General features: G+C 43.7%; 1 protein-coding gene and 1 long non-coding RNA gene across 2 annotated transcripts in view; both read right to left on the bottom strand.

The window, feature by feature from the left end:
* The window catches only part of LOC126442705 (uncharacterized), a 98,686-nt gene extending 92,966 nt beyond the window's left edge, over positions 1-5,720 (bottom strand). The window contains exon 1 of the long non-coding RNA XR_007581600.1: positions 5,662-5,720. This is a non-coding gene — a long non-coding RNA (uncharacterized LOC126442705). The remainder of the gene's footprint in view (positions 1-5,661) is intronic.
* Positions 5,721-18,737: 13,017 nt separating this feature from the next.
* The window catches only part of LOC126442700 (nascent polypeptide-associated complex subunit alpha, muscle-specific form-like), a 104,072-nt gene continuing 94,919 nt past the window's right edge, over positions 18,738-27,890 (bottom strand). Inside the window, exon 9 of the mRNA XM_050090748.1 lies at positions 18,738-18,888. Within this exon, the coding sequence (XP_049946705.1) occupies positions 18,738-18,888 (151 nt within the window). The remainder of the gene's footprint in view (positions 18,889-27,890) is intronic.

The raw sequence follows: 27,890 nt of genomic DNA on the forward strand, positions 1-27,890 counted from the left end.
ACAGTAAAAAGGTATTCCTTTTCGTAAATGGTTTAACAAGAAAGTAGGACCAATGTCGTTTTAAAAATTAAAGCAACGAGACAATTTTACAGAGGACGAACCTTAAAACTGGGTCCATATTATTATTAACGAGTTGTTTCTGTAGACGACCGCTGCGTAGCTAACACCTTCCCAGACGGTCGGTATTTACGTATTCTTAACGGTTTTGCTGAAAGACGAAATCAGCAAATGGGTTTGCTTGAACCCCCCCCCCCCCCCCCCACCACAAAGAAATAGTTGGTACGCCGCTGAGTCGTTCTATTAAACAGTCTTGACGTCACAACAAGTCTTCTCTTCTGCGGTTACCTTTATTTATTTATTTTTGTCTTCACAACACAGGACCACGTAAGCAGAACCGTTGTTCCAGCTCCACGTACTGGAAACCCTGTCTTAAGGCTGCGTTCACACTGCCGGCCGGGCCGAGCCGAGCCGAGCCGCCGCCCGCTTCGATATCAAACACATGGTTTTGAATTGCGGTGTTCACACTGGCGGCCGGGCCGCGCCGACACGGCGTGAGCCTCCCGGAACCGAGCCGGCGACATCCGGAGTGTTTAATATTGCCGGCGCGAGCCTGTGGCGCAGCACTACAGCTTCTGCAGTACACGCATCACACGTCTCCCTTCTGCTTTCTTCACAAGTGTGACTGCACACGTCTTTTATTTTAAGATGTTGCCTCACATTTCACAATCAGTCAGGAAAAATTACGTTTATTATAATGATACATGCGAAATTACTTTTATTTCATTTGTTTAATCTACCGTATTTACATGCATTTACAACAATAGCTTGCCAGCGATCGCGGCATTGCCGCCACTGAATAGTTCGCATTTACTTGTAAACGGAGACAGATATGAGTGTCACTGAGGGACGGAAATGTGTCCCTGCCAGATGATAATGCATTGTAAAGTCATGCTGTGGCAGTTCCTTATCAGTGGAAATAGAACCACTGAGTCAAAGGGCATTATCTCAAAACTCTTCGCCTATCAATCTGTCTATCTTACAAGGTAATGAAAAGAATTCTGTGAGGTCATCAGTGGCTCCACATGATGAACCATCACCACTGCCAAGCGCTGCATCATGAAGAAAAAAGTTACAAAATTCTGAAGGAGTATTTCTGCGATTCTTCGTTGAAGGCACAGCAAGACATTACCCAAAATGACGAAGCTAATTACTTCCTAATGATTCTCAGGAGTTCCATAAACTCTCTTCCCCTCAGAGGTAAGGGTAAGCGTTTGTGAAATTTAAAATACAAAAGCATGACTACAATTAACTGGAGGTAGTGAATGCTGTACAAAGTTCTACTGCGAGCCAAAAAGTGTGTACTAACGAATCTTACCTTATCGTTATACACAATTTTTCTTCTGCTGTTATACTTCTGCGAAAATTTTTGTTCTGTTTAGAAATTTTGTCTTGAATGTTCTGCAGCACATACTGAAATGTATTATGATTCGTTCTGTAATTTGAATAAAATTTTTTAAGGATAGTTTTTAAGTTCTTCATATAAAGAAAAAAAACTCTCCTAAATGTCTGTCGCTATTCATGGGATGAATCCATAACCTCCTAGTTCTTCTGTACTTCAAAACTCGACGAGTTACTGCAGAGTCAAAACAATACCAATAAAAGAGTGAAGACATTGTTCTACACGACAGCACAGACCAGCTAAAGGCGAGCAACTGTTGACTGCAGCTGCGTTTTCTACTGACTTGCTTGGCAGCTGTCGAAGGGTGGAAATCTTTTTAAATTTATTTATTTGGCCTCCCGCCAGCCATTTAGCCAAAGAGTAGGGATTACTTTGACAGTGCAGCGCAGCCCGCCAAGGAAGAAAAAAAAAACAATGAAGAACAATAAAACGCACATCTGTGCCGATCTACAGTAGTTTCATTAACTCTCCATTATTTTTTTCTGTCAAAGTAGACAACGAGACTACAGAATTGCGCTTCAGTTATCTTTTAGTTCGAAATACGAAATGTACATCATACTAATTGTAGGATGTTGATGACAAATAATTGTTTGTCTTTTGTGATGCAACGTGTGGCCAGTTATAAAAGCATAGCAGATGATTGTCCAGTAGCAGAGGGAAAAATTCTTATACATTTGGATTTATCTAGAGTATGATACTATTAAAAAAATACGAGGGACCGGCACTAGGTCTGCGCTGATCACTAGTAATTAGTTTTTTTCTGTCCTGCATTATATGACTACACTAAACCAAGCTGTAACCGCGCGAACTCCGTGGCTTGCGGACGCGGCATTGACGCCACTGAATAGCTCGCATTACTTGAGACCAGAGACAGATATCAGTATCATTATCATTTCAAAAACTTTTTGGTACTTTTAGCTACATTTCATTCCCAACAATGTATGGTCTAAAACTGATCTAACAGTAAGCTACCCGCTACATAACTTTTTCACTACAAGATTTGTAAATCAAGTGCACAACGTTGACAAATAGCATCATTTCACAATGACTGTTAAGAAATATGGAAAGATAAATGATTCAATACGAAGCTAAGATGTTGCACTACCAAGTGTACAAAAATCAGATTCTTTAGCCGCATACTTTCTTCAAAATCGGTTGGGAAGCGTTACGAAACTAAGAAATCACGCGAAACGAAAAGTAAACTTTTTCTTTTTTCACGACGTAAGTAACGCTTTTAAGGAAAAAATAAGTTCATAAAACGATGTGGCGAAGTCTTATATACCGCTAAGAATTTTTAAAACATGAAAATCGGAGAAGTGGATTTTCCCCCATTTCGCCGTCCCGGCTCGGCGCGGCGCGCAATGTGAATGCACTACTCGTCGGCCTGAGCTGGCTAGGCACGAGCCGAGCCAGTGCGCGTCAGCCCGGCCCGGCCCGGCCGGCAGTGTGAACGCAGCCTTATGCTCGTACCGCGTGCCTGGAGTGCATGGAAGCGAAGGTGGATACCGTTTTCCAGTATCTATGGCCATTAAAACGTTCCACGAACTTAATTTCGTAGATCACAATTTAATAAGCAATGACTCCGAAACAAGCCAACTAAACTTCGCGAAAATTGAATATAATCTGGCTTCTGTTACGACTGCTGTTTTCGGCCAATCACAGCACAGGACAACTGTTTCCACGAGAAGAGGCACTGACGTCACACTATTTGTTAATGACGGGAAAATTCTCCGTACAACTTCGTGTGCGTTATGTGGGTAACAATGAAATTTCCATCCCGACGACAAATTTATTACCGTCTATTCATTTACATACTGATCAGTGAACGCTCCAATCTAAATTCTGGCCTCCATATAACACTACACATTTGCACAGAAGAAATAAACATTCTATCTCGGAAACCACTAGCAATATGGCAAATGTCCACATGAAGTTGTTTGTTCAGTATCACTTATACTATCGCATCTGAAAGCATGTACCTTTCCTCCTCACTCGCCCTGTATGTGGCAAAGTGCCTTAATTACAGTGCAAATGTGGACATCAGGCGCTGCTGCATAGCAATCCGTTGCCCATTCACATCCAATGGATTACCCGTCTCCAACAATACCGTCTTATTCCAACCTAACCTAGACCACCTCCTGTGCTACAGACCTGTCTATCAGCGTAACCAGGGACGTAGAGAGGAGGTTATATCAGTCCTTGATCCTGAACGTTTGTCTACTGTTCGCATTCCTATTTTTTCGTTTACTTCAACAAAAGACGTTGAAATTACTCTTTGCGTATTAGTATCAAGAGATCCGCTTGCTGTGATATAAACTGTATTGCTTGCTCTACGTAATAACAATACACTTTACATTGTAGGCAACTACAGCTATAAGAATGTATTCTCCTTAAAACCGCACTAGCAGTTGATTAATCCTTTATTTAAGCTAATAAAGTGTTACTCAACAACTCCTGTGCCTTTGTTTAACAAGAATATATATGTGAATCCTCAGTTTCTACCAAGCGACAATTGTGTCGTAAAGACATTTAAAAAACTTGGAACGAGAAATGTATCTCGCGACGAAGTAAATGTACACGAACCTCGTGTATCATCGAGCGAAAAGACGGCGTAAAATTTTATAGTAAATATTAAATTTAATCTTCGTATCAAGGAGTAAACTCCTTAAATGTAAACTTCTATGCAATTAATACGGGAGAATAACGCTCCTTGATTATTGTTGTAATAAGTACGAGACATACTGTACCACGTAAGTTATATGTTGCTAATACTGTACGTTAAGTTTAAATGTGCGTTATTTCGAAGTACAGTGAGCCCTCATGTTCCTTGCATCGAATTAATTTTTCTTAAGACGTTTACAGCTCCACAATTTTAGCGGCCTCTGCTTCAACAGACGCCATTACGCGTCGCCCTATAACGCAAAATGATAGCCGCTTTAACATGTAACAGACATTTTTTCACAGCAGTCAGTTGCAGACGAGAGCAAGACTAGTTATGAGATTTTACTTTCCAGCTTACGCCGAAAGCCAGGATTCGACTACCATAGCCTCAACATGATGGTAAGAGGAGTATTCTTCGAGTGTTGCGTGGGTCCAGAATGATTTCAATATTTGAGTCCATGCTCTTAAAGTACAAATACGCCGGGCTAATAATGCATTCAACAATTTTTGCATCTTGGACCCCACAATTACACTCGCGCGTCTATTTGAAAACTCTGAACAAATGAGAAAAATATAAATAAATAAATATCTCCTCCCGAAGAGACTTCACAACCTTTTGCAGTCCACGAGCGAAATGCCAATTCGTGAGTCCAACGGACACACTGTGAACCAGAAGTTCACCTGTGCACTGCTCGATCACGAATATGGATAATAGTTTACTGCAGTAACATCTGTAATCGTCACACCACGTATTTCTATATCGTTCTGACCAATGATGAAGACTTTTCAGAAAATACATTGAGGAGGACTGGTTTTAGCAAAAAAATGTTTCAATATAGGCGCTTAATGTACGGTATTGTTTTCCTCATTCAAATACCTACATTGTTAGAAAAAGTAGTGCTGTTTGGTAAGTATAAGCCACAGTCAGTCTGTAGATACACGATTATTAATCTACGTGATTACAGTACTAAACCCATAAAGCCGAACATTTTGAGGTCAACGTAAGAATTCATTGATTTCTGCAATTACACAAATACAATAAAGAACGAAACGGGGCACAACCTCATCTGCCTCACTACCCAAGAGGCGGAATTGTCGCCGAAAACATTACTCCACAGAAGTAAAAATATCAACTTAATGTTAGCAAATACAGGACAGGAAGAAACAAGCTCCATTCCGTTACGTTATTCCCCACCTACAAGCAGGGTAGTTCTTTTAAACATCAGACGTAACGAGTACAACCCAATATTTCGAGAAAACAATTCAACAAAATGGCGCAAAAACGACAAAAATATCTAGTCCGTGACTGTGCTTTTTCATTCTTGCCTATAGTCAGTAAAACAGCAGATTTAACTGGAATTTCGATAGCGCTTAAAAATACCAAGATTTTTAATACGTAATTCGCTAGCATTTTGAGAACATAGTAACCTTCATAGTTTGCTTTATAGTTATGGACAACACAGAAACCGCACAACTACCACGGCCTTTCAAAAACTAAATAATTCAACACAGCGGGAACGAACGGAAATGGTCAGCTTTACCTTATTAACGGAGAAGTAGATATCAACTCGGAAGCTGCAGCACAGAATGCGGAGTCACGTCTTCACACTGGAAACAGCTCGCTACAAATGCGACAGACAACAGAAGGCGCAGGGACTGCCACGCTGCCAGTGCTGCCAACTGCTGAGATGGCGGCAGGTACCAACTGCAGTCAGCCTCTCACAGGTCTGTGGTCTGCTCACGCAGTGCTGGCTCTGGAATTTCTGTCACAATGAGACGTCAAAAAAAAATAAACAGAGTAATACGTCTCCATTGTGTCACACAACCATGAAGTACATTAAAATGGCGATAGGACTTCTGATAGCTTTTCGTATAAGATTATAAATATAGAACAGAGAAGAAATGTGAAGTGCAAAAATAGCTTTTGTCTATCATCCCATTCTTGGAAACGAACGATATGTTAATATTCACTTTAACTGCTCCAAAGAAAATATAAAACCTACTTTTAACCGTCCTACATACGGCTAATAAACACACTCTTCATAAACCCATCTGCCAGGACCCCTTCTGGTTCGTCCTGTAAAAAGTATCAAATCGGTTCTGGAAATGCGGTTATCGATGCCGAATTCCCTACTGTGTTTTTAAGGTAAAAATCAATACGACGGCATTCCATCATTTTACCGTTTTAAGCACATTCATTTTATCAAAGATTAAGTATGTAACTCCTGAGAATGCGGTCAGCACCTTTGTCCCGTCACGTCTGGCATGTGTAACGGTGCTGGATGGCAAAACCTCGCTCAACCAGCACTGCTCAAGTTATATAAGTTGCAGGTACGTCACTGAATGACTTACAAACGTAATGACATTGTTTTGAATTCCAGCACATTTAACTGAACTAGCAGATCGTAGTAACGAAGAAGACGAATTTATTTTTGCGTGGATTCTCCTTGCCCTGCAGCCCACAGAGCTTTGTCGCTGCCTCAAGCGACTGACTGTTGCTGCTAGCGCTCCGGAATGTCGGCAGTTCCTCGGGAACAATGGCCGTTTTATGAAGTAAATGAAAATAGGAAAAAATGATGATAAAGATACAAACAGCATTGAGACTTTACATACAGCATGATAATAAGGAAGTAAACTTGTAAACGATAAATTACGTCGGTGGGACACACAAAATTGTGATTAGGCAGCGTAAGGTCACATTTAGAGGTATGGCTCCACAGACAAATTCGCAAAAGTTATCTTTCTCCCCAAATGAGGTTACGTATTGTATACTTTACTGTAAAACGACACTGACTTTCCACTAAAGACTTGTGGCGTCATGTTTGCAGAACACTCCCACCTTCCTACAGCAAAGAGTTGTGTGCTCTATTACGCAATCTGTCGGCATATAAAAACAGTTCATTATTTTCGCAGTAGCCATGGACGCGATATAAAAACTTGTCATCTCTTAGCTTCTTAATTATCACGTCAGAATTCAAACGTGTTACTTGAGCGTCGACCAGCGGTTTGTTCACATGCCGTGATAATGATTTAGTATTGTGAAACAGCGGCTAGAGCTCGTATGCAGACGTGGAAAGCGTATCGCAAAAGTCGTCGGTCATTCCAGCAGAAACTACCTGCCTTATTCGTCTCTAGAAAATGATACTTACTGATGTAAGAGACAGTAATTTTTCTCTCTGCAAAGTTAAATGTTTCGTCAAATCTTCATTGCAATTACATTTTTCCTCAGTTCAAGGGTTTTCAGTTCTTTAGCAATGCATAAACGAACAATTAATAAGACGTGCAATTTATAAAACGCCGTGAAAACAGCACTGTGCCGCAAAATTCCGTTACAACTTCAAAAGGAATATTTCGCCGCGACATTCTTGTGACGCACGCTTTCGGCGTTCTTGCCGCGTTAAACGTGAACAACGAATCAAGATCCGGACGAAACTGTCAGCCGTCTCTTCCTGGACCAGCTGGCTGCAGCCGTGCTGCCAAAGAGGGTGTCGACGTCTGCGACACTGCTTCCACCATGCTTGAAATGCAAACAAGTCTTGGAAATGACTGTAGACTGTTAACGCTAAGACAATAGCCGTCAAACCAACATTGGAGGCGAATTTGCTTACGTAGAAAGCTACTTATGAAAGTTTACATATATTTTAGAACCGACAGAGCTTGGTCTGTTATTGGCCTCACTAAGAAAATACATTTAGCACTCGAAAAGTTTCCTCGTTTTAGGAAGTTAAGAATTTCAAGCGCGCACTTTTTGTTTGCGTCTAGCATCAACACACTGTAAAAACACCTCAGTGGTGTATATATAACCGTTTGCAACTCTGCGGCTTACATATAATTTTTGTCGCCTTATTTGTGTTTTACAAGCTGGCTGCTTGGCATGTTTTCCTTATTACGGCTTCTTCCATTGCCAAGTGGTGCTGCGGCCCTTTACATATTCCGTCCACATATTAATAGGCTGTTATAATTGTCTTGCTGATAATGGAAATGAAAAAGTTGTTATTTTACCTCGTATTATCAAGACCTTCGTATTTCTGCAGTTTCTTTGCGACAGTGCCTGATTAACTAAAGATCACGGCAGGCGTATCTTGCTGCTACACTATGATGACGTCGTAACATCGACACTCGCATCTCATTCATTACGAACGGCTCTGCACTGCCGCAAATGCTACCCCTGTAATCGAGAAAGCCTGGCCTTACATTCTTCTTACTAGAATATAAGTACCCTAAAAAGATCCGTGCTTCTCTTAACAGAAGAATTTTTTCCCATTTAATACGTCTCATTTTTTCGAGTATAGTTATTCATCCACTTTGAAAGCGTGTAAATGGCAGATATCTGTCCGATCGTGTGTAGCTCACCGGGCATCAGACGAGAAACCTGGAATTTTTATGGCTTTGTTTTCTCCTCGATAAAGGGATCACGTGTGATGTTTTCACAACATGCTAATAATATTTCTGTGGCGTCTTCCATCTCGAAGTTCTACAGTAGTGTGTTTCACATTCTTGCTATATAATAAAACAATTCCGAAATTTGTTTGATGACCACGAACAACGATAGCAACCGTTTTCATTTCATCTTATAAAGTGTGCTATACTTCGCAAAGTTGTTCCACAATTCGGCGCGACAAGTATGTTTACATACTGTCTCGAAATCATTTCTCAGTATGAGTGAAAGACATGTGCGAGACATCTGCCAGACATTTGCTATGATACAATTGATCTCTAGTATTCGAATTTCCGATTACAGTGATATACGTACGTAGGGAAGCGTATCTGGCCCTCAGTCAGTTTCTGTGAAGGTCAAGTAGTTAGACTACAGGGTGCAGTCTCTGCAAACTGAACTGCCAGTGGCAACTGCACTCACGTGGGAATGTGTCTTTACTCGATGAGTAGTTTGGTCCGCACCCCTAAAGTTTTTCTGTGAAATATGCTTCCAGCACGTCTTTCGGCAACCAGCGTAATCCTGGTCGCTTATTAAAGCGGCTATGAACGCCTCAAAGCTCGTGCGCGAGACTTTTGAACGTCCCACTACGGCCAGCCGCCTCCTCACACTCCCCCAACTCACGATTTCTCTGGCGTCCGTAAGGAATTCGTGCTCTGCATTGTTTGTCTGTGTCTCCTCTCCGTGTTAACATAAAGACTGGCGAGTTCACTTCGTCAAGCACAGCTGCACTGCAGAGACCATGCGTGTAATAATCATGGAGCTCGGGACGTCTGTTGACCCTAGTGGAATCGACTAATGTAACAAGGTCACTTAGAGAAAAACGGTTTCCGGAATTTGCGTCACTATTTCATTACAGCCAAAAGGCAAATAAGTGGACTTTGGATTGCTTCCGGTCAAGAGAAGAAATGAGGGTTACTTGCTTCCATAGGTTACTGTGTCGTAGGTATATGACGAGATACAAAGAGCAGCTAATATCACCCTAGTAATCAGTCTCTCACACATCACTTCCACATCGCAGACGCTATAAAATTATTTCACATTTACTCCAGATTATAGAGCGATGTGATCAACCCAATTAAAGTTTCGCTCCATTTTCACTGCTTAGACAGTTGACCAAAGGCGCGCAGTCTTTCCTGTCATTAACACCGATGCTGTAGGCTCTCAGATGTCGCCGCATCGTAGCGGGACCTTCACCCTTGTCACGGCACTCACCTCTTTACTAGAGGACTTTTTGCAACCAACAAACGTATTTTACAGCTTACTTCGTGGCGGCTTGGTTAAATGTATCGCATTTCCTTTACATAGCTTCCGTCTACTGAACTTTAACGTTATAAATCTCTACCAACACATTCTGTCATTTTGCTGTTTTTGACATTTTCTACCATAGACGAAGTGTATTACACCTCTGAGAATTCGACAATTAGTCTGTCGTGTCACGTCTGGTAGATACAGGAAGAGGAAAGAGAACTCGACCAAAAGTGCAGGGCAGAAAGAGAGCTTCAAGTAAAGGGGTTTCGGCATTGCCAGTTGAGGTGGCTGCTGAATATTTACGGCGCTATGCCAACATGAAAACGGTGGTCATACTGAACATTTGCAACGCATACCTATGTTAATTAAGTGTTGGCTCGTTTTTCACTCATTTTGACCTTTCAAAGACATGTTCAAACATGAAACGTGGACATTTGATTATCTTCGTCTCTGAAGAAGTGCTGCATGTTACGTCAGCTAAGTACGATACACGTGTAAGTACTGCCGTAAGTTTATATTGTTGCCATCGTGACGCTTGGTAAGTCTCAACAGCCTGTTAAGCACACATTTTCTGTAAATTACCAATCATTTAGAGCATAGACGTCCGTGTGTGACCTTTGAATTACGTCCCCGTAAGGCCGAATATACGTAGTTGCAACCCCCAGTCGCTGTACTCAAATTCCTATGTTTCACGCTGCCTTTTCGACGCACACTTTTGGTGAAATTGCTTTTCCGCAACCTGTATAACGAAGCTGGATTGTGAACATCGCTCAACCAGCGGTGCTTAAATTACTCATTTTTTTATGTACGCTACACAGACAGGGTGAGTCAGGAGGAAAGGTTCATGCTTTGAGGTGTGACAGTAAAAGTGATTCTGAATTCTCTCTATTCCGAATGGTTTCCGAGATAGAACACGTTTATTATCACTTTTGTACGTTTTTCCTGAATAACGCGAAAGCCGCACCCTCCAGCGAAAACGTGTCGCAGTGCAAAATTAAGATATATTAAATTTCCTACAAAACAGGTCCTATTCATTTTTTTCTCTAGAACTAATGGTTTGTGCGAAGAGAGCGCCAGAACGTTGGAAAACTCGCTCGACGCGCATGCGCTGTAGTTTACGTAGTTTTTGTAGACGAATTTGAGGCCGTTTCCCGACTTGATAGGCCACAAGTGTCCCGTACCAAACTGTTCGTCTCACCTTGCTCTACAGTACTGTGGTACATTGTGAACAGTGACAATGTGTGGTACTACAGAAAACAAATTACACTGTGTTTTACCTCGGAAACCATTCGGAGTAGTATTCAGTACCACTAATACTGCCACCCCTCAAAGCATGTGCCTTTGCTCCTGACTCACCCTGTGTGTCACTGAATGGCTCCCAACCCGGTCGGCCGACTACATTCTGTTCTGCCACGTTACAGGAACGCCAGCACGCGACACTCAAAATCACGAAACCAGCGTCACACCCGCATAATTACACTGTACTAATTTTGAGGACATTTAGACGTTGACCACATATGCACATTGTTGTAGAAGCTGAATTTCTTTCAGTTAATTCTCCTTCTCCTGCAGCCCACAGAGCTTTGTTGCTGCTGTACCCCATCATAAGAATAAACCTGATGTAAACAAACACAAACGCGATGACTGTTCAGAAGCCGTAGCACGCATACACTGGTGTTGTTACGCTCTTGGAAGTAGGTCCTGCTTATGTATTAGGTATCTTGTTACTAAGTCACGTTAAATGAAACTTTCAAGATATTCAAATGTATTAACCGGCCATCAACGTGTTTGTTAATCACGCTTTAGCTACGTAGTTTTTACTCCACAAGCCGCGTACAGTCACTGCCTCTGTACTGGTGAGCCCTGACTGCCGCGCTGTTAATGGCTGAGGCTGCTTCCTGTTCCGTGGTGAAACACGCGTGTGGGACACAGTTAAAAAGTGCCGAGAAATAGGCTGTTCTCAATTATCTTCGTGAATTTACAGAAATAATCGGCTTCCAAGTTTTCCAAGGGACTCTATTAGACACATACGGTTCAGTTTCAAAGTCACACTCCTTGTCAACGTCTACGTCGGCATGGTAGCTCAGTGTGTTGCCGGCACGGTAACTCTGCGTGTTCGGTCAAAGGGTTAGCTGCCCCCTGTAATAAAAAAACTGAGTGAATGGATCAACGACGAACTGAAACGGGTGTCTTGCGACGTACGCCGGGAGCAGATACAACGAACAAAATGAGATTAAAAAAAAAGTGTGTTCGGTCAGCGCCGTATCTGCCGTCTGTAATAAAATTAACTGAGTCAATGGATCGACGATGAACTTGAACAAGCGCCGTGGAAAGTCCGCCACGAACAAATACAACAAACAAAGTGAGATCTAAAATATCGGTAACCTAGCACATTGATATTTCTCTGTATATCATGGTTCACGGGTTCAAGTCCCGCCCAAGTCACTTTTTTTCTTCATTCAATTTGAAATACGTACATCTCGTAAAATTCATCATCATTTTTTGTGAATAATGCACGTCTTCTTCTTTCTAATTACGTATTACACACGAAATTCCTTTTTTTCATGTCAAATACAAATTATTAATTATCGATATTCTATGAAAGGCTGGTTGTAAATGTTGCTTGAAATAAGAAAACATAACAATTTAATTTGTAAGGCAGAAATGAAAAACCAAATACTCTTTATTTGGACTTTCTGCATTGTTTCATGCCACAGATGTAGATAAGTACCGTAGGAACACGCAAAACACTTTCACAGCATCGAGCACACCATACAAATGCTGCCTTTTAACTTTTTCCACTGTGCCATTACAGTATGAACCCAACAGAACTGGTCTGGAGCCAAGTTAAGGGATCTGTCCCGAGAAATAACAAAACACTGTTAAGCTGCCAGATGTACCGGAACTAACAAACGCAGCTGTTTCACATGTCAGTGCCGAACGCTGGAGGGATCCAGAACGGCATAAAAGAAGAGGAGAAATGCGGCGCCTGGTTGGCTTCGTGGATTCTGTTGTTGATCGACTCGTCGTCAAAGTAGTGAACTTCTCGGATACGGGTTAGAAGGAGCCAACAGATTACGTGACGACTGACTGCAATAAATACCTTCATTAGCTTGAGTAGTCAACATTACGGTGAAATCCCTGCGGTAGGCTTTTGCATCATACATAGCTCGCTGAGAAAAATTACCCTGTGTTTAAGTTAGTAATTTTCATCACACTAGTTTGTAATCAGAATCCTATGTAAGGTAAGAACGAAAGCATTTTATGCTTTGCGTCTCGCCGCCTAAGAAGCACGCGGCAGTGCCGGACTTTTGCCGAATATTACTTCATTCGTTTTAAAAATTAAGTGACATTTGAAGCTATATTGCTTCTTTGGCCGTCTCTTTCTGCGTCTCAACTGCAGCTGGTCTCAGCAGTGCAGGTTAGTTGGGCCGCTAGCTGGCCACTGCTGTCAGAGTTTAATGCGCCGATGAAGCTGTTGTACCGCGTCACAGCTCAGTCTGTGTGTGTGTGTGTGTGTGTGTGTGTGTGTGTGTGTGTGTGTGTGTGCAGCACAGCGTAAAACGTGTCCTTGTGATCGGACTTGACTGTACTGGACACAGCTTGGCTTCCGCTCCACGTGAAGTGAAATCCAATGAGATTCGAGCAAACGCGGAACAATGCATGGCGTAATGTTTACGTCAGGTTTATTCTTATGACGAACAGAGTATAGCTCCGCGGAACGTTGGCAGTTTGAAGTCTCCCGCGAGTCGTGGCGGTTTTCTGAGGTGAATGATATTTACACCCCAGTGTTGGTCGTCGCAATGAGAGTGAATTCCCACTTGACGCGACGGCTTAATTTTTAAAATCCACCCACAGCAGAAGGCCGCGTGTCCCGCGAGATGCGAGCCGCGTGTCCCCCCCACATGTGGATCACACTCCTAGCCGCTGTTCAGTTCCGCCATTTTAACGCATCCGGACAGAGCTGCTCTGCACTCCGCACGTTCGTGCACGGCCTTTTGCCACACAAGCCTCCAGCAGACGTCACCCTGCCTGCTCTCCTGAGAAGGGGGAGGCCGTGTGAGAAAATCTTCCGGAAGACACGTCAAAGCATACGGTCAAAACGTTCTTGTCCGAGCCAGTTAAGGCACGAGATTCTGTGTAGTTAAGTTCACCTGGATGACACGCGTTGTGCGTAATATGCGTAGTGGTAAGGGGTGGAATGCATTTACATTCCGTGGATTTGAAGACGTATAATGGGTAGAAAAATTCCTCTCGACTCAAGGCGATATTTTGATGAAGTACATTGAATGAACAGATGTGCTGACACCACCCACCGATTGTTAAAATGTAACAAAAAAGCTGACTGCATTGTGTGTTTTGCATCGACGCGGAATATCATCGCAGGGTGGGAAACTGTTTTACTTCGTGGCAGTGTGTGCAGGTGTTATCGTTCGGCTGCTACGGATGGCATTCCTACCTGGTAGCGGATAAGAAAGAACATGTGTCGGTGGCCTTCAGACACTGCACACGTCAAGAGGAGGATCGCATTCAGGTAACAACTAATTTACTGAAAAGGCGATAAGAACAAAAAAAAAAAAAAAAAAATGTGTCAGCCATATTATTCTGTCGCGTAGCTGGCTACGGCGGATCGCGAGAACAAAGCCCACCAAAGCTTTATTTTACGGTGCTAGACCGCTGAATCTACTGCTCTTTGGCGTATGTCAAACTTCCCTTACACCATGACGATACACACATAGACGGCACAGGCCTCTACCCTTGGCGTGTTAAGGTTCGAAACCGAGTGGATTAGACAGTTACAGTATGTGTAGCTGGAACCAAGCTCTGGTTTCAACAACTGGTCTCCCTGTTGTATTGGTGTCTCACACGTAGTAATTCAGATAACCTGATTTCCCCAAAGCTCGCAGTGGTGTTGCGATAAGTATCCTTGTTACGTTTGGCCACGTGGAACGACAGCAAACTTTTGAACACTGTCCCGACACTTCCGTATTTCCACGAACGACAGACTTACACTCATTCTATGAATTCCTGTTCTTGTTGGACTGGGGCGCATTTAACTGGCCGCTTCCACACCCCATCCAAATACACTCCTGGAAATTGAAATAAGAACACCGTGAATTCATTGTCCCAGGAAGGGGAAACTTTAGTGACACATTCCTGGGGTCAGATACATCACATGATCACACTGACAGAACCACAGGCACATAGACACAGGCAACAGAGCATGCACAATGTCGGCACTAGTACAGTGTATATCCACCTTTCGCAGCAATGCAGGCTGCTATTCTCCCATGGAGACGATCGTAGAGATGCAGGATGTAGTCCTGTGGAACGGCTTGCCATGCCATTTCCACCTGGCGCCTCAGTTGGACCAGCGTTCGTGCTGGACGTGCAGACCGCGTGAGACGACGCTTCATCCAGTCCCAAACATGCTCAATGGGGGACAGATCCGGAGATCTTGCTGGCCAGGGTAGTTGACGTACACCTTCTAGAGCACGTTGGGTGGCACGGGATACATACGGACGTGCATTGTCCTGTTGGAACAGCAAGTTCCCTTGCCGGTCTAGGAATGGTAGAACGATGGGTTCGATGACGGTTTGGATGTACCGTGCACTATTCAGTGTCCCCTCGACGATCACCAGTGGTGTACGGCCAGTGTAGGAGATCGCTCCCCACACCATGATGCCGGGTGTTGGCCCTGTGTGCCTCGGTCGTATGCAGTCCTGATTGTGGCGCTCACCTGCACGGCGCCAAACACGCATACGACCATACGACCATCATTGGCACCAAGGCAGAAGCGACTCTCATCGCTGAAGACGACACGTCTCCATTCGTCCCTCCATTCACGCCTGTCGCGACACCACTGGAGGCGGGCTGCACAATGTTGGGGCGTGAGCGGAAGACGGCCTAACGGTGTGCGGGACCGTAGCCCAGCTTCATGGAGACGGTTGCGAATGGTCCTCGCCGATACCCCAGGAGCAACAGTGTCCCTAATTTGCTGGGAAGTGGCGGTGCGGTCCCCTACGGCACTGCGTAGGATCCTACGGTCTTGGCGTGCATCCGTGCGTCGCTGCGGTCCGGTCCCAGGTCGACGGGCACGTGCACCTTCCGCCGACCACTGGCGACAACATCGATGTACTGTGGAGACCTCACGCCCCACGTGTTGAGCAATTCGGCGGTACGTCCACCCGGTCTCCCGCATGCCCACTATACGCCCTCGCTCAAAGTCCGTCAACTGCACATACGGTTCACGTCCACGCTGTCGCGGCATGCTACCAGTGTTAAAGACTGCAATGGAGCTCCGTATGCCACGGCAAACTGGCTGACACTGGCGGCGGCGGTGCACAAATGCTGCGCAGCTAGCGCCATTCGACGGCCAACACCGCGGTTCCTGGTGTGTCCGCTGTGCCGTGCGTGTGATCATTGCTTGTACAGCCCTCTCGCAGTGTCTGGAGCAAGTATGGTGGGTCTGACACACCGGTGTCAATGTGTTCTTTTTTCCATTTCCAGGAGTGTATTTTCAAACAGGTTCGCTGCGTAGCTTGTGCACTCATTTAGCTGAAAACTCTCTCATTTTTGAAAGAAAGTGTACAAACATTCCTCACTGTTCTGTTACTGGCTAACTATAAATAAACATTCCTCACTGTTCTGTTACTGGCTAACTGTAAAGACTCTTTCTTGTTTCACGTGTGCTTGTGGTGGTCGGCAAGCACTTGCACCTTAAGCAGTGCCGACAATTCACCTCCGTCAACCCAGCCCTGGAAACAGGTATGAAGATGTAGACGCGTACTTTTGTAAATTTACGCACATTCCGTACCCGTCGCGGCAGGACTCGTGCCGCCACACACGACCGTGTCATCGCAACGTGGAGGCCTCGCCCTGTTTGTTACGACCGACTCTGCAGCGCCACACATGCAGTGCAGCCCCTACCATCGACACAGCTTGGACTCACTGTCTTCTTACTAAGACGATACGTTTCGTACTCCAAAAGATTTCTTCTGTTATTAAGCTTTAGCATTCAAGTGGTGTACTATTTGTTCTGCTACGGCTTTAATATACACTCAAAACGTACAAAGAGCGTACATTCAATCGACCGTTACTAACACTGCGCATTTAATTTGAGAAACGCACAAATTTCTATCGCTTTGTTTTCTGCATCGACAATCGAATAGTGGTACCTTTGTTGTCAAAGAGTTTTCGTTGTAGTTTGTGTTCTCCTCTGCGAAGTAGTGCTGTGATTTCTTACACGTTCGAGCCACGTATCAAATCAGTATGAAAGTTGCCTTGATGACGACAGAGAAGAAATTTATCATTAGTAGGTGCTCGTACGAAATTTGATGTCCACTCTGCGACTTGTCTGAAAAGTCCATACTACAAAACTGCTTTATTTGGGAAGTGAGTAAGTAGTTACTGACGGTAGCAAACTTTTTCCCACAGCTGAATCTCCGTTTCCAAACCAGAGACGCTCTGAAATGATGTCACCATTGGTAGCGAGGCGATGAAGTGATTTGACCAAGGCGGGGTAAATCTTCTGTTTTTTTTCTTTGATAGCTTAGGAGAATAGACTGAAACTGCATGGTGTTGTATCCCTTAATCCACAGAAAACGCGGTAAGAAATGTTACGTTCTTTCATTAAGCTACAGCTACGAAAATGCCTCCGTCTCTGCATCGTAAACGCAATTACTCAGTATCACATAAACGCACAATTACGATGACGCGGTGTTTATAAACTGTTGCGAAAACAACCGTGGGCAGAAAATTCCGTTACAACTGGGAACGGAGTTGCTCTCGCGACGGCATTCTTGCATCAGACGCTGTCCGTGTTCTCGCCGAGTTAAGCTTTAGTAACAGTTCGAGATTATTTTGAAAATGGCCATCGCCTTTTTCTTCCCGGAACGGTATCACTGTCGTCGTGCTGCCAGGAAACACGTCGATGTCTGCGACGCCGCGTCGACACTTCGGGGCGTAAATGATTCCACGATCTGGTGCGTGGAGCAGCCGCCGTCCAGTTTGAAACTACTGTTGCCAAATCTAATCTGTGCGGCGTCTCTGATTACAGAAAATGTAGAGCCGTTTTATGATTTCCTTTCGCGGAATTAGTTCTGAAGTTTATTGCCTTTCTGCTCGTGTTGATTTCTTCCTCTTTATTTAGCTACTATCCCACTGTTTCTTCACTCTACAACGACTTAATACGGTTCATTGTATTTATTACGACCTCCGTCAGCATTAAAGACTGCCGTCAACTAGGGCAAGGTTGTTAACATATTATCTGTTTCAGGGTTAATCTTGTAACGTTTGCTATCAAAGCTAATTGTGTAACTCTTGTGTTTTATTTTTATTTTGTTGTAGGCCCTAGTTCTATAAAAGATATTTCACTTTTCCAACAACGCTGTACAGGTAGAATGTTCGAGAAGGCAGGTGCTTTGCACTTATGGACAGTCTTTCGCAGGCTCTGTAGCTGTAGTTACACACGAAAGGGGAAACATTAGTAAAATGAGACGTCACTTTAAAAACAACCGTAAGTACAAAACGCACACGCACAAAATTCAACATTAATATCTATGATAGGCAGGAAACTGGCTGGCTAGTTTTCTTGACACTGCAAGAAATGACTTTGTGTTAATGCTTATCTTAGACCCCACAATAAGCGTATCTTCACGTAGAAAATAATTTACAGCCGTCATCTCTTGCTTGATCGTAACGTTTCACGGCTTCCCTTGCCACCGTTACACGACAGTTTCTGAGTAATCTGAATGCCACCACTGGTAGCACTTTTACAGGAAACTTTGGCAGCTTTACTTTTATAATTACGTGGACTGTATTTGTTCGAACGTCTCAGTTGTGCTTCGTTCGGCCGAGATGTGCCTCAAATCTCGCACAGTGCATCCACACACTCCAGCGGCACGACTGCGGCCTGCCACACGCCCCTCGCTAGCACGCTCGTAGCTCGGACAGCCGCACGCAGTACGGCCAGCCCAGAGAGCCGGCTCGCCTCGCTCTGGAGACGGCGCCCTGGCTGCCCAGAACGAGCGGCACTGCGGCGGCAGCTGGTGGCCTCTGCTGCCGGGACCGGCGCTCCCACCTGCAAGCGGCCGGCGCTGAGCCACGGGGCGGGGCCCACCGAAGCGCCCGGCGCCTCCCCTTAACTGTGCCGCCGACCTACACGAGGGAGAGACCAACTCCGATCAAGACATGGCAATTTTTTATTTTCACTACGGTGTTCCCTTCCACGCATTTCATTATTCGTGTTTTCTTATTTCACCATAAACAGACACCATGACCACCGTCCGTGATTGTCCGCTGTCTCATTTAGAAAAGCGGCCACCCCAGAACATAAACTTATTGTTACTTTAATAACGGCTGTCAGTACTCGAAATTGCAATACCGAAACGCAGTCTACTATAATGATAGTACATTACCTGTTATCTGATAGTCCTTTATTTATAATTAAAAATGCCTGACAGTCGATCCTCAATATTTGCTATGTTGAGATCATGTATTTTAACCACTCTGCGAGTGTCAGCTATTGAAACTACCAGTGAAGTAGTATCACATCACTCCGCTCCATCACTAAACTGCCATTGACATTATCATTACCAGGAGAGACACGACGTTAAAGCCAACACTACAGTGATACAAGTTTCCGTGCGTACCAACGCCACAGGTGATGAACAGGTTGAAAGAATGGACGATAAAAGACATCACTCAAATAGTTAAGCGAGACAAAGATTTAAAATATGACGAGAGACTGGAATACGGTAGCTGGTTAGGAAGACAAAATAGTAAGAAAATGTAGGCTTTGGGGAAGGGATGAAAGGCGAAGCCACCTCATAGAATTCTGCACAGACCATAACGTGATCATCGCCAACATCACACACATCCATGCCCGAGGCAGGATTCGAACCTGCGACCGTAGCGGTCGCGCGGTTCCAGACTGAAGCGCCTAGAACCGCTCGGTCATTCGGGCCGGCAGAGAGGAGAGGAGGAGGGGCTATACAAACTGACATGGCCACAACGTTAGATTGCTGTGAAATGTCTGAACACGAGAGACAATACAGTTCCTATCACTCAGCTAAGTAGACAGACTGGAGAAAGGAAAACCAGTCTTCGTAGCATTTCCATGTTCAGAGAAAGGTTTCGACAATATTAACTGAAAGACACTCTTTCAAGCTCTGGAGGTATCAATCATAAAACACAGGGACACAACATTATCTGCCGGCCGGTGTGACCGAGCGGTTCTAGGCGCTTCAGTCATCCTCGGGCATGGATGTGTGTGATATCCTTAGGTTGTTTAAGTAGTTCTAAGTTCTAGGGGACTGATGACCTCAGATGTTGAGTCCCATAGTGCTCAGAGCCATTTGAACCATTTTTTGCTTATCAACACGTTGCCAACCTAACGAAGTATATACTGAAAAACAAAGTCTGTTCATTCTGTTCCCTTTATATCTAAGTGTGTGTGTAGTCAGTCAGGGTGAGTTTTTATTACTAGTATCTGTTTCGATAGCTTACATAAGCTTGCATTCCAAAATGCTAAACGACTTTATTTAAAGAAACAGCCAGCAAGATATAAAATTGAAATGTACGGAGCCTATTGTTAGAAATACTGACTAAGGTAATTAAATTGCTTATTGTGCTCTCAAATGCTGTAGTGCCTGCTTAGTACTTAAAGTATTTCTATGGTATCCACATCCTATTAGTGGCAACAGAAATAACGGTGTTTTTATAGTTTCCATACAGCTACCAGGGACCGACCGCATGTCGGCAAACGTCGTAGTTAAGGCAGGAGGCGGAGTGTCACTTACCTTGTTTGACATTTAAATCCAATTTTTTTTAACGTGTGGTGTAGTACAGCAAAGAAAATTTCCAGCTCTGTCTGGTCCCTTAGGTTTCTCCGTTCGTAGTTGCTGTCTCATGTCCAGTCGTGATCGAACATGATCACGACACAAGTAAATTAAGTGGCAATGCGAACTCTGTTCTTAATCTTGAGAACTTCTGCAAACGATTTCAGGTGGCATATAAACTATGACATACAGTACTAAAGTTTTTGAAAAGTCTTTGCTCTTCCCGCCAAGAAGTGGTGCAAAACTCACAACAGATTTCTGAATCTTCACGAGACAATAATAATTTAATCTAAATATAAATACGAGGGCAGTTCAATAAGTAATGCAACACATTTTATTTCTCGGCCAATTTTGGTTGAAAAATCCGGAAATTTCTTGTGGAATATTTTCAAACATTCCCGCTTCGTCTCGTATAGTTTCATTGACTTCCGACAGGTGGCAGCGCTGTACGGAGCTGTTAAAATGGCGTCCGTAACGGATGTGCGTTGCAAACAACGGGCAGTGATCGAGTTTCTTTTGGCGGAAAACCAGGGCGTCTCAGATATTCATAGGCGCTTGCAGAATGTCTACGGTGATCTGGCAGTGGACAAAAGCACAGTGAGTCGTTGGGCAAAGCGTGTGTCATCATCGCCGCAAGGTCAAGCAAGACTGTCTGATCTCCCGCGTGCGGGCCGGCCGTGCACAGCTGTGACTCCTGCAATGGCAGAGCGTGCGAACACACTCGTTCGAGATGATCGACGGATCACCATCAAACAACTCAGTGCTCAACTTGACATCTCTGTTGGTAGTGCTGTCACAATTGTTCACCAGTTGGGATATTGAAAGGTTTGTTCCCGCTGGGTCCATCGTTGTCTAACCGAACACCATAAAGAGCAAAGGAGAACCATCTGTGCGGAATTGCTTGCTCGTCATGTGGCTGAGGGTGACAATTTCTTGTCAAAGATTGTTAAAGGCGATGAAACATGGGTTCATCACTTCGAACCTGAAACAAAACGGCAATCAATGGAGTGGCGCCACACCCACTCCCCTACCAAGAAAAAGTTTAATGCCATACCGTCAGCCGGTAAAGTCATGCTTACAGTCTTCTGGGACGCTGAAGGGGTTATTCTGTTCGATGTCCTTCCCCATGGTCAAACGATCAACTCTGAAGTGTATTGTGCTACTCTTCAGAAATTGAAGAAACGACTTCAGCGTGTTCGTTGGCACAAAAATCTGAACGAACTTCTCCTTCTTCATGACAACGCAAGACCTCACACAAGTCTTCGCACCAGAGAGGAGCTCACAAAACTTCAGTGGACTGTTCTTCTTCATGCACCCTACAGCCCCGATCTCGCACCGTCGGATTTCCATATGTTTGGCCCAATGAAGGACGCAATCCGTGGGAGGCACTACGCGGATGATGAAGAAGTTATTGATGCAGTACGACGTTGGCTCCGAGATCGACCAGTGGAATGGTACCGTGCAGGCATACAGGCCCTCATTTCAAGGTGGCGTAAGGCCGTAGCATTGAATGGAGATTACGTTGAAAAATAGTGTTGTGTAGCTAAAAGTTTGGGGAATAGCCTGGTGTATTTCAATGCTGAATAAAACAACCCCTGTTTCAGAAAAAAAATGTGTTGCATTACTTATTGAACTGCCCTCGTACATTTAAAAAAAAAAAGAAAAAAAAAAAGAAAACACCACACTTGGCACCCGAACAAGGACTCTACTGAAATCACGAAAATAAGTCCTCTTGTGTTTGCTGCTAATATAGATAGATGTATTTAACAATAGATTTATTTTTAATGTGCACGCTACGCACTTAAAAAAATTGTGGAGGAGAATTTCAGAGAGGAAAGACGAGCCGAAGGCGGGAAACGGACAAATTTTACATCCAGTTGCCAAGTTTCAATACATCAAACGTAAGTTACGAAAAAATTTCCATTTGCAGTTGAGACGCTTCAGTAGTACAGTTGTCTTTCCAGCTACATTACCATTCTTCCTTTTATTTCCATCTGCACATTTAAAAAATCAGCTTAAAATTCTTTTTTAGTCAAAATTCAGTAGGATTTGCAACGTAGAGTCTGAATCTCATTGTTGAGTCTAGATTTCAATGTGTAAATATGGCGTCGTGTTACATGTAAAATGCTGGCGCTGTGTGCTAATTCTGTTGTTTAGTGTGCCCGTCTTCAATCTTGTCTTCTCCCCTTCAGTTCACAGGCGTTTCTTAGGCGAGTGCAACTCCGATACTTGACAGACAGCACGTGACCTGACGTCACAAGCAAAGGACAGAAGAACCGCGTTGCAGACCACTTGTAGCTGACGTAATACTGTTGTCAAACACACACCGCGAGATGGAGGAGGGTAAACAGAAATTAATCCCGACAGCAGGTGGCAGTGACGATATGAACAGCACTCAATATTCGCTGCGCTCACGTGCGATTAGCATGCGAGTGGAGGCGGAGGCTAACGCCGGTGATATGATTGACACAGACCAAACAATTCAAACCATTCCCGCGGGTAGCAACCCAACTGTGGATACGAATGCAATGCTCCTTCAGATCCGCAATTCGATGACAAATAATGATAGGGAAAAGGAACAATTGCGGTTACAAAGGAAACGAAAAGCAAGAGAGAGAGCTGAAAGAGAGGAGGAAAACAAAAAAGAACTAATGCGAGAGTTTACCGATTTAAATAAACAATTTGACGTGATAAATGAAAAATTTGAAGTGGTGAAAACTAAAATAAGTACCGACTTGAAAACTGAACTGAATACGCAATTGGGCGAGGTCAAGTCGGAAATAAGTGGGCAAATCGAAGCAGTAATATCTGAGATCCGTAAACAGGTTGAGGCTGAGATTTAGTAAATTTGATGCAGCACTAGGAGCTGCCAAGGGTGAAATTAATGCCACGATAGAAGCATACCATAGCGGAACTGTAGCGTTAAAGGGTAATTGTGGTACCACGTCAAAGGAGGTCAGCGCCATGAAACTGGTTGTCACTAATATGGGAGAGGAGATAGATGGTTTGACGAAACAAGTAGAATCACTTGACATAGAGGAGCAGGTAAAAAATTCCGGTAAAGGCTCACGCCGAAGCGTTATCCGACCACGACACAGAGTGGATAGAAAGCAAAGACTATCTGATAGAAAAAACAGAACTGAAGGAAGTAGTAAGGGAAGTTACTTATGATCTTTTGGCGGAACCAAGAAAATCGGGAGACACCGTGTTATCTGAGCTGGGACAGATAAGGCGAACTTTGGCAGAAGACCTTCATCAGTGGAAGCAGCAGGTCATTGAAGAGGAGCAGACATTAAAGAACAAAGTGGGAAGTCCTTTACATCTGGTGGGTAGCGAATGGAATCACTCCCCATACCGAAATGACAATAGGCAAATTCATTACAGCACTCCACTTGATGACACGTCGTAACACAGTCCGACAGACGCAGTGCGTAACCACATTGAACTGAACAGCCCACCAACGCTCATAACACAAATGCAGGAAGAAAGTGTATTGCAACACAAAACATTTCCAACCTTTCATCCGCAAGAACCTGACATACACCCTATGGTATTTTTGCGAAACTTCTCTGGAGTATTTCCGAACAGCTGGACAGACAAGCAAAGAATAGAGTTTGTGGCGGGTATATAACAGGAAATGCCGCCTTATGGGGAATAGAAATGACGGACAAGTGCAGGACCTATAATGAATTCGATCGGATGTTTCTGAACAAATTTTGGAGTGACGGGGTTCAGCAACGTTTAAGAAAAGAAGTGTTCAATGCGGAAATGTTCAATTCGAAACATGGCAGTCTCAAAAGGTATTTCGAAAAATAGTTAGCAGAAATTAAATTCTGGGACTCGCCAATTACAAATAAAGACGCGATCAAGATTTTGAAAACTAAATTGCCCATCTCTATAAGGGAGAAAGTAGTTAACGTTTCCGGGGACGATACCGAAGCATTTGTTTCCATATTGGACTCATTGGATTCGATTCGCGAAGACGCGGTAGCAAATGTTGGTAGCGCTCCGAATGGAGTGAGCAGGCGAAACGTGGAGGTTGCGCGGCCAACAATGGCAGTGAGGGAAGAGCGCGCGGAAGCGACGCTCACTGGCGACCGTCCGGCGGCTGCAGAAGCCAACAGGCGTCGACCGAAGGATGATAATAAACAACGGTGCAGCCCAGTGGATAGAACACAACGGCCACAGTACGGAAACTAGACACACAATTATCCACAAAATCAGTACGGAAACAAACCACCACAGAAGGAAATTATCAGGGCAGACCAGTCTTTAACAGGACGCGCGAGTGGAAATCAAATAAATGGCACGGGACAAGTGCAGGACAACAACATTTTGCTAGTAATGACAGTACAATACACTACTTGGCCCAGAATACATTTTGACCTCCGACAAATATAATTTTTTCCGATCTCTCAAGTGATTATGCGGGAAATCCGAAGCCGAAACGGCAAAAGACTGCACGAATCTATTAAGCGTAAAGTGGATCGAACACGGGACAAGAACCTTGTCCACCACCCTTCGTGCCACAGTCACAACACCAACACGAAACGGAGGAGACGTTAAGGGCGATATCCGATAGGGAGAACCACCATCATTAGGAAAACTAGAAACAGCATTTTTTCCAAAATCAGGCTGGCGTTGATTTCACTGACAACGTATGCAAACCCCTTGTAAGAAAGCATTTGGCAAAAATGTAAATAAGGTTATTGAATACAGAGAAGGTGAGAGAATCTTACTGAGGACTCATTTTAAACCATCGTAAGTGGGAGCGCGTTTACGAAGGCCCATACGTTATTGTCAGGAAGCCGCACACAGGATGTTACTTGCTAGCCGACCCCGTGACTGGAAGGATTAAAGGTCTGTTCCACCATAGTGACCTAAGAAAATTCCACAATGGGAACACAAGAAAGAAATTTGCAGGTGTTTGTAGTACGAGGCAATTTCAAAGCATCATCAGAGAACAAGGTAAGTCGTCGACGTCGAATGATAACTGAAGAAAAACGACAAGCCAGTAGTTAATACGTCTGGAGGTCATCATACACTGCTGACTGTGTGAGGAAAGTTTGTACCGATCTGTTAACTGAATACAGGTAAAGGAACATGGCAAAGAGAGAACTTAGTACTAGTTTCAAGTTAGTATGTAGGTATACGATCCATGCTCGTGTGGTAATCAGCCCCCGGTATGTGTGAATCAAAGAGGAAGGAGTGGTCAGTGCCGTTCTCTCAGGTTTTATAATAAAGGATTTTTTTCTTGTTAAGAAACTGAAGTCTCTCGGAGGACAGCTTGTACTCCTGTGTAAAACAAAGGGTCATAGCTTTTCGTGACTAGAATCTAAGAATAACAGAGGATATCGTAATGAGAGCGACACATTTCCTAAAAAAAAGAGAGTAAATTATAATATGCTAAAGAACATGTGTAAGATCCGATGCTTAGAAGAAGTAATGTATGTGGAAAACTTTATTAGGAACAAAGTTTTAAAGTCTATGGCAGATAAGTTATGCTGACGCAAATTCGAAGGTGTAGCAAGTAAAAGAAGGGGTAGAAATAACGCTATATTATAAGTTCCATGGAAATATTATACTTAGGAAATGCCAGCCGCTAGACTAAATGTAGCGATTAATAACAGGAGTCCGCAGGCTACAGGGTCAAGTAACCAAGTAAACAATTGGTCAAACAAGCACATGCATAGAGGCGTGTAAAAGAATCAATTATATTTTCTAAGTGAGTGACACGCAAAAAGCAACTGCAGCAGCATAAGCGCTCGCATGTAAATGATTCTTGTTTAGCATGATAATTTTTATAATGTCCAGATTATTTAAATGGTGATTTGTGTGTTCCTTTATAAAATATTATCCAAAATACCGACCCCTGATAATACTTCAGACATCATATTCCAAGGATCAGCTCGTAGAGGTTTACTTGTACTGTCCGGGCAAAGCAACTCACACGAAAAGCGTGTAGCTTCGCGACGAGATGAGTTAAATTTTGCTTGTTGAAGCCAATTAGAGTCGAGCATTGTTTGGCGTGCAATTGAGTTTGTTGTCTTTGTAACGCGCGGTTAGTTAGTCATCGCCCGTATATTTTGAAGCGAATAGTATTCAGCGCGCAAAAGGAGGCAGTCTGTATGTCTGGAAGCTGTCCTCAATTTAAAGAACACAGTAAACACAATTAAATGGACATGTAAATGAAAAAAGTGATAAAAAGAGGAGTGTTGTCAAAGAGGAAGACAATTAGTTTGTCTTTGAGACAATTAAAAAATGTAATAAGAATTTGACGGTAACGAATTAATAAAAGTGGTAACTCTGTTTACAAGAGGAGACTGAAGAATAGTCTTAAGCGGAAGACGTAAATTTTAACTGGTAAGCAAGAGAGAGCCATAAGAAAATGACGACAGCAGTTCTGTACCGGACGTGATCATTAGATTAAGAATATATGTATGTATATATATAAGCAAATTATTTAAATATTATTAGTCAAGGTATCTTGTTATCCTTCTGTGATAGTGTTATTTTTGCAAAGAGAAAGTGAGATGAAGGACGACGTTTAGTTCACGAACGCCTATCAAAGTGAAAGTGAAACTTTGTGCATCGAAAAGCGAGTCTGTGTCACGACTCTTTATACCACACCTTGTGTGTATCAGTTTTATTTTTAACATGTGCAACGGCCAGTGAAGAAGTATGGTTCGCCATGCAGCCCTCGCAAGCCAGCAAAATAACTTCCTCTCACTTACCTGTGAGTCCTTCACGGACAGCTGACGAGTGGTACGACGAGATGACTTCGTCCAGGATTCGTCGGTGAAGCTACAGCAGCGATCCTCAAACAACGTGCTTTAAACGCACCACGTTATTGGCGGACAACACAACACACAACCTATCTACGATAGCGCGCGTTATGCTGGCCGGTGTTAGTCTGTCAACATTGCAGCGCAGCGGCGTATGACGAAGTAATGGATATTTGTAACTTTACATAGCTCGTACGGAAAGATATAGGTGTTCATTCTTTCCGCGCGCTATACGAGATTGGAATAATAGAGAATTGTGAAGGTGGTTCGATGAACCCTCTGCCAGGCACTTAAATGTGATTTGCAGAGTATCCATGTAGATGTAGATGTAGATGTGGATGTAATGGCCGGGTCCGCGTGGCTCGCTCCGGCAATAACTGAGACCTCATACTACTTTGAAGGACATTGTTCTATATGTACATAGAAAACATATTTTAGAGACTGAAGGAGAACGATTT

This window comes from Schistocerca serialis, unplaced genomic scaffold, assembly GCF_023864345.2.
Source record: "Schistocerca serialis cubense isolate TAMUIC-IGC-003099 unplaced genomic scaffold, iqSchSeri2.2 HiC_scaffold_1401, whole genome shotgun sequence".
Classification (NCBI taxonomy): domain Eukaryota; kingdom Metazoa; phylum Arthropoda; class Insecta; order Orthoptera; family Acrididae; genus Schistocerca; species Schistocerca serialis.